The 17048-nt window shown below is 53.3% G+C and overlaps 1 protein-coding gene across 2 annotated transcripts in view; it reads right to left on the minus strand.

Annotated features, from left to right (window-relative positions):
- The window catches only part of LOC139409477 (cache domain containing 1), a 132658-nt gene that overhangs the window by 74789 nt on the left and 40821 nt on the right, over positions 1-17048 (minus strand). For both annotated transcript variants that reach the window (XM_071154671.1, XM_071154672.1), the window contains exon 3: positions 1813-1961. In XM_071154671.1, coding sequence (XP_071010772.1) covers positions 1813-1961 — 149 coding nt within the window. The remainder of the gene's footprint in view (positions 1-1812; positions 1962-17048) is intronic.

A 17048-nucleotide genomic window follows, 5' to 3' on the forward strand; every position in this document is an offset into this window, starting at 1 on the left:
ACCACTGCAGCTCATCACCACCCCCGCTGCTGCAGCTCATCTCCACCACCCCCGCTGCTGCAGCTCACCACCACCACCCCCGCTGCTGCAGCTCACCACCACCACCACCGCAGCTCATCACTACCACCACCACCCCCGCTGCTGCAGCTCACCACCACCACCACCACCACCACCCCCGCTGCTGCAGCTTATCACCACCACCACCACCACCCCCGCTGCTGCAGCTCACCACCACCACCCCCGCTGCTGCAGCTCACCACCACCGCTGCTGCAGCTCACCACCACCGCTGCTGCAGCTCACCACCACCACCACCACCGCAGCTCATCACCACCACCACCGCTGCAGCTCATCACCACCACCACCACCGCTGCTGCAGCTCATCACCACCACCACCACCGCTGCTGCAGCTCACCACCACCACCACCGCTGCTGCAGCTCACCACCACCACCACCACCGCTGCAGCTCATCACCACCACCCCCGCTGCTGCAGCTCATCACCACCACCACCACCACCCCCGCTGCTGCAGCTCATCACCACCACCCCCGCTGCTGCAGCTCATCACCACCACCACCGCTGCTGCAGCTCATCACCACCACCACCGCTGCTGCAGCTCATCACCACCACCACCGCTGCTGCAGGTCATCACCACCACCCCCGCTGCTGCAGCTCATCACCACCACCCCCGCTGCTGCAGCTCATCACCACCACCCCCGCTGCTGCAGCTCATCACCACCACCCCCGCTGCTGCAGCTCACCACCACCACCACCGCTGCTGCAGCTCACCACCACCACCACCCCAGCTGCTGCAGCTCACCACCACCACCACCGCTGCTGCAGCTCATCACCACCACCCCCGCTGCTGCAGCTCATCACCACCACCCCCGCTGCTGCAGCTCACCACCACCACCCCCGCTGCTGCAGCTCACCACCACCACCACCACCGCTGCAGCTCATCACCACCACCCCCGCTGCTGCAGCTCATCACCACCACCACCCCCGCTGCTGCAGCTCATCACCACCACCACCCCCGCTGCAGCTCATCACCACCACCCCCGCTGCTGCAGCTCATCACCACCACCACCACCACCCCCGCTGCTGCAGCTCATCACCACCACCACCCCCGCTGCTGCAGCTCACCACCACCGCTGCTGCAGCTCATCACCACCACCCCCGCTGCTGCAGCTCATCACCACCACCCCCGCTGCTGCAGCTCATCACCACCACCCCCGCTGCTGCAGCTCATCACCACCACCACCGCTGCTGCAGCTCATCACCACCACCCCCGCTGCTGCAGCTCATCACCACCACCCCCGCTGCTGCAGCTCATCACCACCACCCCCGCTGCTGCAGCTCATCACCACCACCCCCGCTGCTGCAGCCCATCACCACCACCCCCGCTGCTGCAGCCCATCACCACCACCCCCGCTGCTGCAGCTCATCACCACCACCCCCGCTGCTGCAGCTCACCACCACCACCCCCGCTGCTGCAGCTCATCACCACCACCCCCGCTGCTGCAGCTCATCACCACCACCCCCGCTGCTGCAGCTCATCACCACCACCCCCGCTGCTGCAGCCCATCACCACCACCCCCGCTGCTGCAGCTCATCACCACCACCCCCGCTGCTGCAGCTCATCACCACCACTACTACTACTACTGCTGCAGCTCATCACCACCACTACTACTGCTCATCACCACCACTACTACTGGTGCTCATCACCACCACTAATACTACTACTGCTGCTCAAACACATTTAAACACAGGAAGGGGGGTAAGTGATTTGTGGATCAGGTTTAGGTTAATACTCACTCAACCATGGAGGGGGGGATGGTGCAGCAGTCCTGGATGGCGTTCAGAGGAGAGGTCAGGTGGGCTGTGTATGACGCCTCCACTACCTGCTTGTTCCTGTTCACCACATCCAGGTAGCGGTTAAACTTCTCACGGATCTTCTTCGCAAGCTAAACACACACACACACACACAGTTAGATATATTCTGTATGACATGGTACACAAGGTCCTCGTCATCATCATGGTAGAATTACAGCACACGCTCAGTCAGAAGATGAAGTACCTTAGTTGAGCACCTATTCATGTATGAGGACCCTCCCATTCTATAGGTCAGAGACTACGTTCTGTATTAATCACAGTTTGAAAAAGGCACGTATAACACACACACACAGGGTCCTCATACATACTGGCTGAATTACCAAGGGAAAGATCTGTGAACAGCATCAAAGCCGCTCAGACCTCAGAACCAGACTCTGTGTGAAAGCTGTCAATGTTGAGGAAAAGTCATGATGGGTGGTGGAGGGCTAGTGAGGAATAACCCTGTGTTACACGCTCAAAGCATGGAAACCAAGAAGGAAAAAGGAAACTCTAGTCCCTCCTAAACAAAGGGCGGATAATTGAATCCTGCTGGTTAGTGTTAAGCCTGACGAGTCCCCTGTGTTGGTGCTGAGCGATTTGTGCTTTTTGAGGTTGGTTCGATTTGATTATCAAAAAATAATGGTCTGTGATTTTTTTATTTTATTATTAAATGCACAATGCAATGCATTGAATGCTGTAATAACACAGAATAAAACTATGAATACAAGTCCATGATGGTAGTGACTCCTCATGACTACTTAATAACCATCATTTATTCACATTACTTGAATTAAATATTTCAGTTGTTGCATATATTACATTTGGTGACTTAATTTCTTTCCAAGTCCTCATCTCATCTCTATAGAGCGGTTGTCTATGCTGTCTGACAAATTCACTATTTTAGTAGTTCTTCAGAGTAAATAAGGCATACTTTTATGACTGCAGAACATCAACTATCAATCACTTAGATAATGTATTTTCAGGTAGAGATAGAGTGGGGCAAAAAAGTATTTACCAATTGTGCAAGTTCTGCAACTTAAAAAGATGAGAGGCCTGTACTTTTCATCATAGGTACACTTCAACTATGACAGACAAAATGAGAAGAAAAAAAATCCAGAAAATCACATTGTAGGATTTTTAATGAATGTATTTGCAAATTACGGTGGAAAATAAGTATTTGGTCAATAACAAAAGTTTATCTCAATACTTTGTTATATACCCTTTGTTGGCAATGACAGGTCAAACGTTTTCTGTAAGTCTTCACAAGGTTTTCACACACTGTTGCTGGTATTTTGGCCCATTCCTCCATGCAGATCTCCTCTAGAGCAGTGATGTTTTGGGGCTGTTGCTGGGCAACACGGACTTTCAACTCCCTCCAAAGATTTTCTATGGGGTTGAGATCTGGAGACTGGCTAGGCCACTCCAGGACCTTGAAATGCTTCTTACGAAGCCACTCCTTCGTTGCCCGGGCGGTGTGTTTGGGATCATTGTCATGCTGAAAGACCCAACCACGTTTCATCTTCAGTACCCTTGCTGATGGAAGGAGGTTTTCACTCAAAATCTCACGATACATGGCCCCATTCATTCTTTCCTTTACACGGATCGGTCGTCCTGGTCCCTTTGCAGAAAAACAGCCCCAAAGCATGATGTTTCCACCCCCATGCTTCACAGTAGGTATGGTGTTCTTTGGGTGCAACTCAGCATTCTTTGTCCTCCAAACACGACGAGTTGAGTTTTTACCAAAAAGTTATATTTTGGTTTCATCTGACCATATGACATTCTCCCAATCTTCTTCTGGATCATCCAAATGCTCTCTAGCAAACTTCAGACGGGCCTGGACATGTACTGGCTTAAGTAGGGGGACACGTCTGGCACTGCAGGATTTGAGTCCCTGGCGGCGTAGTGTGTTACTGATGGTAGGCTTTGTTACTTTGGTCCCAGCTCTCTGCAGGTCATTCACTAGGTCCCCCCGTGTGGTTCTGGGATTTTTGCTCACCGTTCTTGTGATCATTTTGACCCCACGGGGTGAGATCTTGCGTGGAGCCCCAGATCGAGGGAGAGTATCAGTGGTCTTGTATGTCTTCCATTTCCTAATAATTGCTCCCACAGTTGATTTCTTCAAACCAAGCTGCTTACCTATTGCAGATTCAGTCTTCCCAGCCTGGTGCAGGTCTACAATTTTGTTTCTGGTGTCCTTTGACAGCTCTTTGGTCTTGGCCATAGTGGAGTTTGGTGTGTGACTGTTTGAGGTATCTTATACTGATAACAAGTTCAAATAGGTGCCATTAATACAGGTAACGAGTGGAGGACAGAGGAGCCTCTTAACCTGTTGCGTCTACCAAACCCGGATCCGGGATTCTATTTACAGACCTAAGCTCATTACCATAACGCAACGTTAACTATTCATGAAATTGCAAATGAAATGAAATAAATATGCCATCTCTCAAGCTTAGTCTTTTGTAAACAACACTGTCATCTCAGATTTTCAAAATATGCTTCTCAACCATAGGAAAACAATCATTTGTGTAAAAGTGGCTAGCTAGCGTAGCATTTAGCGTTAGCATTAGCGTTAGCATCCAGCACGCAAGATTTCAACAAAAACATAAAAGCCTTCAAATAAAATCATTTACCTTTGAAGAACTTCGGATGTTTTCAATGAGGAGACTCTCAGTTAGATAGCAGATGCTCAGTTTTTCCCAAAAAGATTCTTTGTGTATTAGAAATAGCTCCGTTTTGCACATCACATTTGGCTACCAAAAAAAAAAACTAAAATTCAGTCCTCAAAACGTGAACTTTTTTCCAAATTAACTCCATAATATCGACTGAAAACATGGCAAACGTTGTTTAGAATCAATCCTCAAGGTGTTTTTCACATATCTCTTCAATTATATATTGTTCGTGGAAGCATGGTTTCTCCCCTCAATCAAATGGAAAAGTACAAGCAGCTGGCAATTGCGCACCGAATTCCACGCAGGACACCAGGCGGACACTTGGAAAATGTAGTCTCTTATGGTCAATCATCCAATGATATGCCTACAAATACGTCACAATGCTGCTAACACCTTGGGGGAACGACAGAAAGTGTAGGCTCATTCCTTGCGCAATCACAGCCATATAAGGAGACAATGGAAAACAGAGCTTCAGAAATTCTGCTCATTTCCTGGTTGACGCATCATCTTGGTTTCGCCTGTAGAATGAGTTCTGGGGCACTTACAGACAATATCTTTGCAGATTCTGAAACTTCAGAGTGTTTTCTTTCAAAAACTGTCAAGAATATGCATAGTCAAACATCTTTTCGTGACAAAATATCGCGCTTAAAACGGGAACGTTTTTTATCCAAAAATGAAATAGCGCCCCTAGAGATCAAAGAGGTTAAATAATAAGTTACAGGTCTGTGCGAGACAGAAATCTTGCTTGTTTGTAGGTGACCAAATACTTATTTTCCACCATAATTTGCAAATAAATTCATTAAAAATCTCACAATGTGATTTTCTGGATTTTTCCCCCTAATTTTGTCTGTCATAGTTGAAGTGTACCTATGATAAAATTTACAGGCCTCTCTCATCTTTTTAAGTGGGAGAACTTGCACAATTGGTGGCTGACTAAATACTTTTTTGCTCCACTGTACCTTGAAGCAACAGCTCTCTATCTCTCTCCATCGCGCGTTCTTCTGTGGCTTCCCCACACTAACCTAATGTAGAAGGCGTTAAAGAAACAGAACGGACAAGTGGATTATGGTTATTGCAGTTAATTACCACGTTTTTGGCGCTGAACTATGTAGAATATTGGCTTAATGGAAACTACAACTCTACTGAAAAAAATTGAATTCAAACCGGTCAGTCAATTAGTTGTTTAAAAAACTAAAAATAATCTAAGATTTCAGTTAATTTTTGCTCAACATTACTCTCTGTCCTGTGTAAGTGTGTAGCTAAAGCTAGGTATACATTACAGCTCTCAGAGGGGGAGTCATGGCTGAGTGCACACATCTCTGAGCCTAATGTAAAAGGGGTTCCCTCTGGGGGACACTAATAACCAGCGCACCAGCAGCTCCTCACAACAGGTACCTGTTCCTACTCTGGAGCTAATGAAAAGCCCCCACGGGGAACCTAGTTAGAACCTACGGGACCGTGGCAACTCTCACCCACATGCATTGAAACACGTAGGCGACATAGCCTGCATACAATAACACAGATTAGAAACGAACACAAACAAGCACTACGAACTCCAACTCATAACATACAGCAGCTTTAGGCCTACACAGTAACATGACTGGGTCGGCAGGTAGCCTAGCGATTAAGAGCGTTGGGCCTGTAACCGAAAGGTCGCTGGTTTGAATCCCTGAGCTGACTAGTTAAAAAATGTGCCGATGTGCCCTTGAGCAAGGCACTTAACCCTAATTGCTACTGTAAGTTGCTCTGGATACCAGAGTCTACTAAATTACTAAAAATGTTTTTTTTTTTAAAGATACTACATTCAATTACTGCCTGGAAAAAAACAGGACAGAACCATTACTACGGCAACCAGTCGCCATGTCTGTCCACATCGCATAATGAGCCATGCCTGCCAACACAGCCCTGGCCCAGGCCAGGAACAGAGAAATGTGCTCCGACCCATTGACCGCGATTCCCTTAATCAGGCAGCTGCTATTCCTATTAAATCAGACAGACGCTGCTCTCAGTAGGGCTTTATACAGGCCCAGCGGCGTCACAGCCACACTATACATAGGATCAGTCCTAAATGGCCCCCTATATAGTGTACTACTTCTGACTACAGGCCATAAGGCTGAGGTCAACAGTAGTGCACTATGCAGCCTGACGATGGTGCCATCTGGGACTCATCCATACTGTAAACCCCTTCAGACTGGGCTGGACCAGCACGCTCACACAGCAATTAGCCCCAATGTGGACTGTAATATGTCTGTGTGTGTGTGTGTGTGTGTGTGTACCACAGCAGTAATATGTCTGTGTGTGTGTACCACAACGGGGGTAAATAGAGAAATACCCATTAATGACTACAGAGAAACTAGAAACCAAAGAACTGCAAAGCACAGGTTTAGGGTCTGACTATTTTCCATAGCCAAAACCACCCTCCACTCCCTGACCTCCCACCCTCTCTTTACCCACAAATCCCAGCCACCCACCCTCCTACCAGGCCTCACAGCTCACTCCCCTGACCCCTATCCCCTTCACTATAACACATATTGGGCTCTGTGGTTGCTGTAGCTCTTGCCAGCCCGTCTCAGACCATGCAGTTCTGGTTCAGTGTGGTTAGGGCTAGAATACGCCTGGGTTAGGGAGGAGAGCTGTGACCCGGATCAGTACCAGACTGGGTGAATGTTACTAAATAACTAGCCCATCAAGGTCATTCCATACAGCTGAACAGAAACAGAGAAACCCTTCCATTAGCTCTAGCTGGCCTTTACTTTAAATGTCACTGTTAGGTGGTGTATCTCAGTGGTCTGAGACAGACCAGAGACACACCGAGAGACCCCAGAGACACACCGAGACACCCCAGAGACACACCGAGACACCTCAGAGACACATCGAGAGACCCCAGAGACAGAGACCCCAGAGACACACCGAGACACCCCAGAGACACACCGAGAGACCCCAGAGACACACCGAGACACCCCAGAGACAGAGATCCCAGAGACACACCGAGACACCCCAGAGACACACCGAGAGACCCCAGAGACACAGACCCCAGAGACACACCGAGAGACCCCAGAGGCAGAGACCCCAGAGACACACCGAGAGACCCCAGAGACACACCGAGAGACCCCAGAGACACACCGAGAGACCCCAGAGACAGAGAACCCAGAGACACACCCGAGAGACCCCAGAGACACACCGAGAGACCCCAGAGACAGAGACCCCAGAGACACACCCGAGAGACCCCAGAGACACACCGAGAGACCCCAGAGACACACCGAGAGACCCCAGAGACACACCGAGAGACACCAGAGACACACCGAGAGACCCCAGAGACACACCGAGAGACCCCAGAGACACACCGAGAGACCCCAGAGACACACCGAGGGACCCCAGAGACACACCGAGGGACCCCAGAGACACACAGAGGGACCGCAGAAACAGAGACCCCAGAGACACACCGAGAGACCCCAGAGACACATCGAGAGACCCCAGAGACAGAGACCCCAGAGACACACCGAGACACCCCAGAGACACACAGAGAGACCCCAGAGACACCCCAGAGACACACCGAGAGACCCCAGAGACACACCGAGACACCCCAGAGACAGAGACCCCAGAGACACACCGAGACACCCCAGAGACACACCGAGAGACCCCAGAGACACAGACCCCAGAGACACACCGAGAGACCCCAGAGGCAGAGACCCCAGAGACACACCGAGAGACCCCAGAGACACACCGAGAGACCCCAGAGACACACCGAGAGACCCCAGAGACAGAGAACCCAGAGACACACCCGAGAAACCCCAGAGACACACCGAGAGACCCCAGAGACAGAGACCCCAGAGACACACCCGAGAGACCCCAGAGACACACCGAGAGACACCAGAGACACACCGAGAGACCCCAGAGACACACCGAGGGACCCCAGAGACACACAGAGGGACCCCAGAGACACACAGAGGGACCCCAGAGACACACAGAGGGACCGCAGAAACAGAGACCCCAGAGACACACCGAGAGACCCCAGAGACAGACCGAGAGACCCCAGAGGCAGAGACCCCAGACACAGACTGAGAGACCCCAGAGACAGACCAAGAGACCCCAGAGACACACCGAGAGACCCCAGAGAGACAACAGAGACAGAGACCCCAGAGACACACTGAGACACCACAGAGACACACCGAGAGACACACCGAGAGACCCCAGAGACACACCGAGAGACCCCAGAGACACACGAGAGACCCCAGAGACACAACGAGAGACCCCAGAGACACAACGAGAGACCCCAGAGACACACCGAGAGACCCCAGAGACACACCGAGACCCCAGAGACACACCGAGACCCCAGAGACACACCGAGAGAACCAAGAGACACACCGAGAGACCCAAGAGACAGAGACCCCAGAGACACACCGAGAGACCCCAGAGACACACGAGAGACCCCAGAGACAGACAGACCGAGAGACCCAACTGAGAGACCCCAGAGACACACCGAGAGACCCCAGAGACACACCGAGAGACCCCAGAGACAGAGACCCCAGAGACACACCGAGAGACCCCAGAGACAGAGACCCCAGAGACACACCCGAGAGACACACCGAGAGACCCCAGAGACACACCGAGAGACCCAAGAGACAGAGACCCCAGAGACACACCGAGAGACCCCAGAGACACACCGAGACACCCCAGAGACACACCGAGAGACTCCAGAGACACACCGAGAGACCCCAGAGACACACCGAGAGACCCCAGAGACACACCGAGAGACCCCAGAGACACACGAGAGACCCCAGAGACACACCAGAGACCCCAGAGACACACCGAGACCCCAGAGACACACCGAGACCCCAGAGACACACCGAGACCCCAGAGACACACCGAGAGACCCAAGAGACACACCGAGAGACCCAAGAGACAGAGACCCCAGAGACACACCGAGAGACCCCAGAGACACACCGAGGGACCCCAGAGACACACCGAGGGACCCCAGAGACACACAGAGGGACCGCAGAAACAGAGACCCCAGAGACACACCGAGACACCCCAGAGACACACAGAGAGACCCCAGAGACACCCCAGAGACACACCGAGAGACCCCAGAGACACACCGAGACACCCCAGAGACAGAGACCCCAGAGACACACCGAGACACCCCAGAGACACACCGAGAGACCCCAGAGACACAGACCCCAGAGACACACCGAGAGACCCCAGAGGCAGAGACCCCAGAGACACACCGAGAGACCCCAGAGACACACCGAGAGACCCCAGAGACACACCGAGAGACCCCAGAGACAGAGAACCCAGAGACACACCCGAGAAACCCCAGAGACACACCGAGAGACCCCAGAGACAGAGACCCCAGAGACACACCCGAGAGACCCCAGAGACACACCGAGAGACACCAGAGACACACCGAGAGACCCCAGAGACACACCGAGGGACCCCAGAGACACACAGAGGGACCCCAGAGACACACAGAGGGACCCCAGAGACACACAGAGGGACCGCAGAAACAGAGACCCCAGAGACACACCGAGAGACCCCAGAGACAGACCGAGAGACCCCAGAGGCAGAGACCCCAGACACAGACTGAGAGACCCCAGAGACAGACCAAGAGACCCCAGAGACACACCGAGAGACCCCAGAGAGACAACAGAGACAGAGACCCCAGAGACACACTGAGACACCCCAGAGACACACCGAGAGACACACCGAGAGACCCCAGAGACACACCGAGAGACCCCAGAGACACACGAGAGACCCCAGAGACACAACGAGAGACCCCAGAGACACAACGAGAGACCCCAGAGACACACCGAGAGACCCCAGAGACACACAAGAGACCCCAGAGACACACAAGAGACCCCAGAGACACACCGAGACCCCAGAGACACACCGAGACCCCAGAGACACACCGAGACCCCAGAGACACACCGAGAGAACCAAGAGACACACCGAGAGACCCAAGAGACAGAGACCCCAGAGACACACCGAGAGACCCCAGAGACACACGAGAGACCCCAGAGACAGACAGACCGAGAGACCCAACTGAGAGACCCCAGAGACACACCGAGAGACCCCAGAGACACACCGAGAGACCCCAGAGACAGAGACCCCAGAGACACACCGAGAGACCCCAGAGACAGAGACCCCAGAGACACACCCGAGAGACACACCGAGAGACCCCAGAGACACACCGAGAGACCCAAGAGACAGAGACCCCAGAGACACACCGAGAGACCCCAGAGACACACCGAGACACCCCAGAGACACACCGAGAGACTCCAGAGACACACCGAGAGACCCCAGAGACACACCGAGAGACCCCAGAGACACACCGAGAGACCCCAGAGACACACGAGAGACCCCAGAGACACACGAGAGACCCCAGAGACACACCAGAGACCCCAGAGACACACCGAGACCCCAGAGACACACCGAGACCCCAGAGACACACCGAGACCCCAGAGACACACCGAGAGACCCAAGAGACACACCGAGAGACCCAAGAGACAGAGACCCCAGAGACACACCGAGAGACCCCAGAGACACACCGAGAGACACCAGAGACAGAGACCCCAGAGACACACCCGAGAGACCCCAGAGACACACCGAGAGACCCCAGAGACAGAGACCCCTGAGACACACTCGAGAGACAGAGACACACCGAGAGACCCCAGAGACACACCGAGCGACCCCAGAGACAGAAACCCCAGAGACACACCGAGAGACCCCAGAGACACACCGAGAGACCCCAGAGACACACCGAGAGACCCCAGAGACACACCGAGCGACCCCAGAGACAGAAACCCCAGACACACCGAGAGACCCCAGAGACACACGAGGGACCCCAGAAACAGAGATCCCAGAGACACACCGAGAGACCCCAGAGACAGAGACCCCAGAGGCAGAGACCCCAGAGGCAGAGACCCCAGAGGCAGAGACCCCAGAGACAGACTGAGAGACCCCAGAGACAGACCAAGAGACCCCAGAGACAGACCAAGAGACCCCAGAGACAGAGACCTCAGAGACACACCGAGAGACCACAGAGACACACCGAGAGACTCCAGAGACAGAGACACCCCAGAGACACCCCAGAGACACCCCAGAGACACACCGAGAGACACACCGAGAGACACCCCAGAGACACACCGAGAGACCCCAGAGACACACCGAGAGACCCCAGAGACACACCGAGAGATCCCAGAGACACACCGAGAGATCCCAGAGACACACCGAGGGACCCCAGAAACAGAGACCCCAGAGACACACCGAGAGACCCCAGAGACAGAGACCCCAGAGACAGACCGAGAGACCCCAGAGGCAGAGACCCCAGAGACAGACTAAGAGACCCCAGAGACAGACCAAGAGACCCCAGAGACAGACCAAGAGACCCCAGAGACAGACCAAGAGACCCCAGAGACAGACCAAGAGACCCCATAGACAGACCAAGAGACCCCATAGACAGACCAAGAGACCCCAGAGACAGACCAAGAGACCCCAGAGACAGACCAAGAGACCCCAGAGACAGACCAAGAGACCCCAGAGACAGACCAAGAGACCCCAGAGACAGACCAAGAGACCCCAGAGACAGACCAAGAGACCCCAGAGACAGAGACCCCAGAGACACCCCAGAGACACCCCAGAGACACACCAAGAGACCCCAGAGACAGAGACCCCAGAGACACACCGAGAGACCCCAGAGACACACCGAGAGACCCCAGAGACACACGAGAGACCCCAGAGACAGACAGACCGAGAGACCCCAGAGACAGACAGACAGACCGAGAGACCCCAGAGACAGACAGACCGAGAGACCCCAGAGACAGACAGACAGACCGAGAGACCCCAGAGACAGACAGACAGACCGAGAGACCCCAGAGACACACCGAGAGACCCCAGAGACACACCGAGAGACACCCGGAAACACACCGAGAGACCCCAGAGACACACCGAGAGACCCCAGAGACACACCGAGAGACCCCAGAGACACACCGAGACACACCGAGACCCCAGAGACACACCGAGAGACCCAAGAGACATACCGGGAGAACCCAGAGACAGAAACCCCAGAGACACAATGGGAGACCCCAGAGACAGAGACCCCAGAGACAGAGACCCCAGAGACACACCGAGATCCCAGAGACACACCGAGAGACCCCAGAGACAGAGAGAGACCCCAGAGACAGACCCCAGGGACAGAGAGAGAGAGACCCCAGAGACATAGAGAGAGAGACCCCAGAGACAGAGAGACCCCAGAGACAGAGAGATAGAGACCCCAGAGACAGAGAGACCCCAGAGACAGAGAGAGAGAGACCCCAGAGACAGAGAGACCCCAGAGACAGAGAGATCCCAGAGACAGAGAGAGAGACCCCAGAGACAGAGAGACCCCAGAGACAGAGACAGAGAGACCCTAGAAACAGAGAGAGAGAGACCCCAGAGACAGAGAGAGAGAGACCCCAGAGACAGAGAGAGAGAGACCCCAGAGACAGAGAGAGAGAGACCCCAGAGACAGAGAGCGAGAGAGACCCCAGAGACAGAGAGACCCCAGAGACAGAGACAGAGAGACCCTAGAGACAGAGAAAGAGAGACCCCAGAGACAGAGAGAGAGAGACCCCAGAGACAGAGAGAGAGACCCCAGAGACAGAGACCCCAGAGACACACCGAGAGACCCTCACATCTCCCCAGAGGAGTAAATAGCAGACTCCATCTCCCCAGAGGAGTAAACAGCAGACTAAATCACATCTCCCCAGAGGAGTAAACAACAGACTCCATCTCCCCAGAGGAGCAAACAGCAGACTCCATCTCATCTCCCCAGAGGAGAAAACAGCAGACTCCATCTCCCCAGAGGAGTAAACAGCAGACTCAATCACATCTCCCCAGAGGAGTAAACAGCAGACTCCATCTCATCTCCCCAGAGGAGCAAACAGCAGACTCAATCACATCTCCCCAGAGGAGCAAACAGCAGACTCCATCTCATTTCCCCAGAGGAGCAAACAGCAGACTCCATCTCATCTCCCCAGAGGAGAAAACAGCAGACTCCATCTCCCCAGAGGAGTAAACAGCAGACTCCATCTCATCTCCCCAGAGGAGTAAACAGCAGACTCCATCTCGCCAGAGGAGCAAACAGCAGACTCCATCACATCTCCCCAGAGGAGTAAACAGCAGACTCCATCTCCCCAGAGGAGCCAACAGCAGACTCCATCTTATCTCCCCAGAGGAGTAAATAGCAGACTCAATCACATCTCCCCAGAGGAGTAAACAGCAGACGCCATCTCCCCAGAGGAGCAAACAGCAGACTCCATCTCATTTCCCCAGAGGAGAAAACAGCAGACTCCATCTCCCCAGAGGAGCAAACAGCAGACTCCATCTCATCTCCCCAGAGGAGTAAACAGCAGACTCAATCACATCTCCCCAGAGGAGTAAGCAGCAGACTCCATCTCATCTCCCCAGAGGAGCAAACAGCAGACTCAATCACATCACCCCAGAGGAGCAAACAGCAGACTCCATCTCATCTCCCCAGAGGAGCAAACAGCAGACTCCATCTCATCTCCCCAGAGGAGAAAACAGCAGACTCCATCTCCCCAGAGGAGTAAACAGCAGACTCCATCTCATCTCCCCAGAGGAGTAAACAGCAGACTCCATCTCCCCAGAGGAGCAAACAGCAGACTCCATCTCCCCAGAGGAGCAAACAGCAGACTCCATCACATCACCCCAGAGGAGCAAACAGCAGACTCCATCTCATCTCCCCAGAGGAGCAAACAGCAGACTCCATCTCATCTCCCCAGAGGAGAAAACAGCAGACTCCATCTCCCCAGAGGAGTAAACAGCAGACTCCATCTCATCTCCCCAGAGGAGTAAACAGCAGACTCCATCTCCCCAGAGGAGCAAACAGCAGACTCCATCTCATCTCCCCAGAGGAGTAAACAGCAGACTCCATCACATCTCCACAGAGGAGTAAACAGCAGACTCCATCTCATCTCCCCAGAGGAGCAAACAGCAGACTCCATCTCATCTCCCCAGAGGAGTAAACTGCAGACTCCATCACATCTCCCCAGAGGAGTAAACAGCAGACTCCATCACATCTCCCCAGAGGAGCAAACAGCAGACTCCATCTCATCTCCCCAGAGGAGTAAACAGCAGACTCCATCACATCTCCACAGAGGAGTAAACAGCAGACTCCATCTCATCTCCCCAGAGGAGCAAACAGCAGACTCCATCACATCTCCCCAGAGGAGCAAACAGCAGACTCCATCACATCTCCCCAGAGGAGTAAACAGCAGACTCCATCACATCTGCCCAGAGGAGCAAACAGCAGACTCCATCTCATCTCCCCAGAGGAGTAAACAGCAGACTCCATCACATCTCCACAGAGGAGTAAACAGCAGACTCCATCTCATCTCCACAGAGGAGTAAACAGCAGACTCCATCTCATCTCCCCAGAGGAGCAAACAGCAGACTCCATCACATCTCCCCAGAGGAGTAAACAGCAGACTCCATCTCATCTCCACAGAGGAGCAAACTGCAGACTCCATCTCATCTCCCCAGAGGAGTAAACTGCAGACTCCATCACATCTCCCCAGAGGAGCAAACAGCAGACTCCATCACATCTCCCCAGAAGAGTAAACAGCAGACTCCATCACATCTCCCCAGAAGAGTAAACAGCAGACTCCATCACATCTCCCCAGAGGAGCAAACAGCAGACTCCATCTCATCTCCCCAGAGGAGTAAACAGCAGACTCCATCTCATCTCCCCAGAGGAGTAAACAGCAGACTCCATCTCCCCAGAGGAGCAAACAGCAGACTCCATCACATCTCCCCAGAGGAGTAAGCAGCAGACTCCATCTCATCTCCCCAGAGGAGCAAACAGCAGACTCAATCACATCACCCCAGAGGAGCAAACAGCAGACTCCATCTCATCTCCCCAGAGGAGCAAACAGCAGACTCCATCTCATCTCCCCAGAGGAGAAAACAGCAGACTCCATCTCCCCAGAGGAGTAAACAGCAGACTCCATCTCATCTCCCCAGAGGAGTAAACAGCAGACTCCATCTCCCCAGAGGAGCAAACAGCAGACTCCATCTCCCCAGAGGAGCAAACAGCAGACTCCATCACATCTCCCCAGAGGAGCAAACAGCAGACTCAATCTCATCTCCACAGAGAAGCAAACAGCAGACTCCATCTCATCTCCCCAGAGGAGCAAACAGCAGACTCCATCTCATCTCCCCAGAGGAGTAAACAGCAGACTCCATCACATCTCCCCAGAGGAGTAAACAGCAGACTCCATCACATCTCCCCAGAGGAGTAAACAGCAGACTCCATCACATCTCCCCAGAGGAGCAAACAGCAGACTCCATCACATCTCCCCAGAGGAGTAAACAGCAGACTCCATCACATCTCCCCAGAGGAGTAAACAGCAGACTCCATCACATCTCCCCAGAGGAGCAAACAGCAGACTCCATCTCATCTCCCCAGAGGAGTAAACAGCAGACTCCATCACATCTCCACAGAGGAGTAAACAGCAGACTCCATCTCATCTCCCCAGAGGAGCAAACAGCAGACTCCATCTCATCTCCCCAGAGGAGTAAACTGCAGACTCCATCACATCTCCCCAGAGGAGTAAACAGCAGACTCCATCACATCTCCCCAGAGGAGCAAACAGCAGACTCCATCTCATCTCCCCAGAGGAGTAAACAGCAGACTCCATCACATCTCCCCAGAGGAGCAAACAGCAGACTCCATCACATCTCCCCAGAGGAGTAAACAGCAGACTCCATCACATCTCCACAGAGGAGTAAACAGCAGACTCCATCTCATCTCCCCAGAGGAGCAAACAGCAGACTCCATCTCCCCAGAGGAGCAAACAGCAGACTCCATCTCATCTCCCCAGAGGAGTAAACAGCAGACTCCATCACATCTCCCCAGAGGAGTAAACAGCAGACTCCATCACATCTCCCCAGAGGAGTAAACAGCAGACTCCATCACATCTCCCCAGAGGAGCAAACAGCAGACTCCATCACATCTCCCCAGAGGAGTAAACAGCAGACTCCATCACATCTCCCCAGAGGAGCAAACAGCAGACTCCATCTCATCTCCCCAGAGGAGCAAACAGCAGACTCCATCTCATCTCCCCAGAGGAGCAAACAGCAGACTCCATCTCATCTCCACAGAGGAGTAAACAGCAGACTCCATCACATCTCCCCAGAGGAGTAAACAGCAGACTCCATCTCATCTCCCCAGAGGAGCAAAGAGCAGACTCCATCACATCTCCCCAGAGGAGTAAACAGCAGACTCCATCTCATCTCCACAGAGGAGCAAACTGCAGACTCCATCTCATCTCCCCAGAGGAGTAAACTGCAGACTCCATCACATCTCCCCAGAGGAGCAAACAGCAGACTCCATCACATCTCCCCAGAGGAGCAAACAGCAGACTCCATCTCATCTCCCCAGAGGAGTAAACAGCAGACTCCATCACATCTCCCCAGAGGAGCAAACAGCAGACTCCATCTCATCTCCCCAGA

The sequence above is a fragment of the Oncorhynchus clarkii genome, chromosome 5 (genome assembly GCF_045791955.1).
Source record: "Oncorhynchus clarkii lewisi isolate Uvic-CL-2024 chromosome 5, UVic_Ocla_1.0, whole genome shotgun sequence".
In the NCBI taxonomy this organism is placed as follows: domain Eukaryota; kingdom Metazoa; phylum Chordata; class Actinopteri; order Salmoniformes; family Salmonidae; genus Oncorhynchus; species Oncorhynchus clarkii.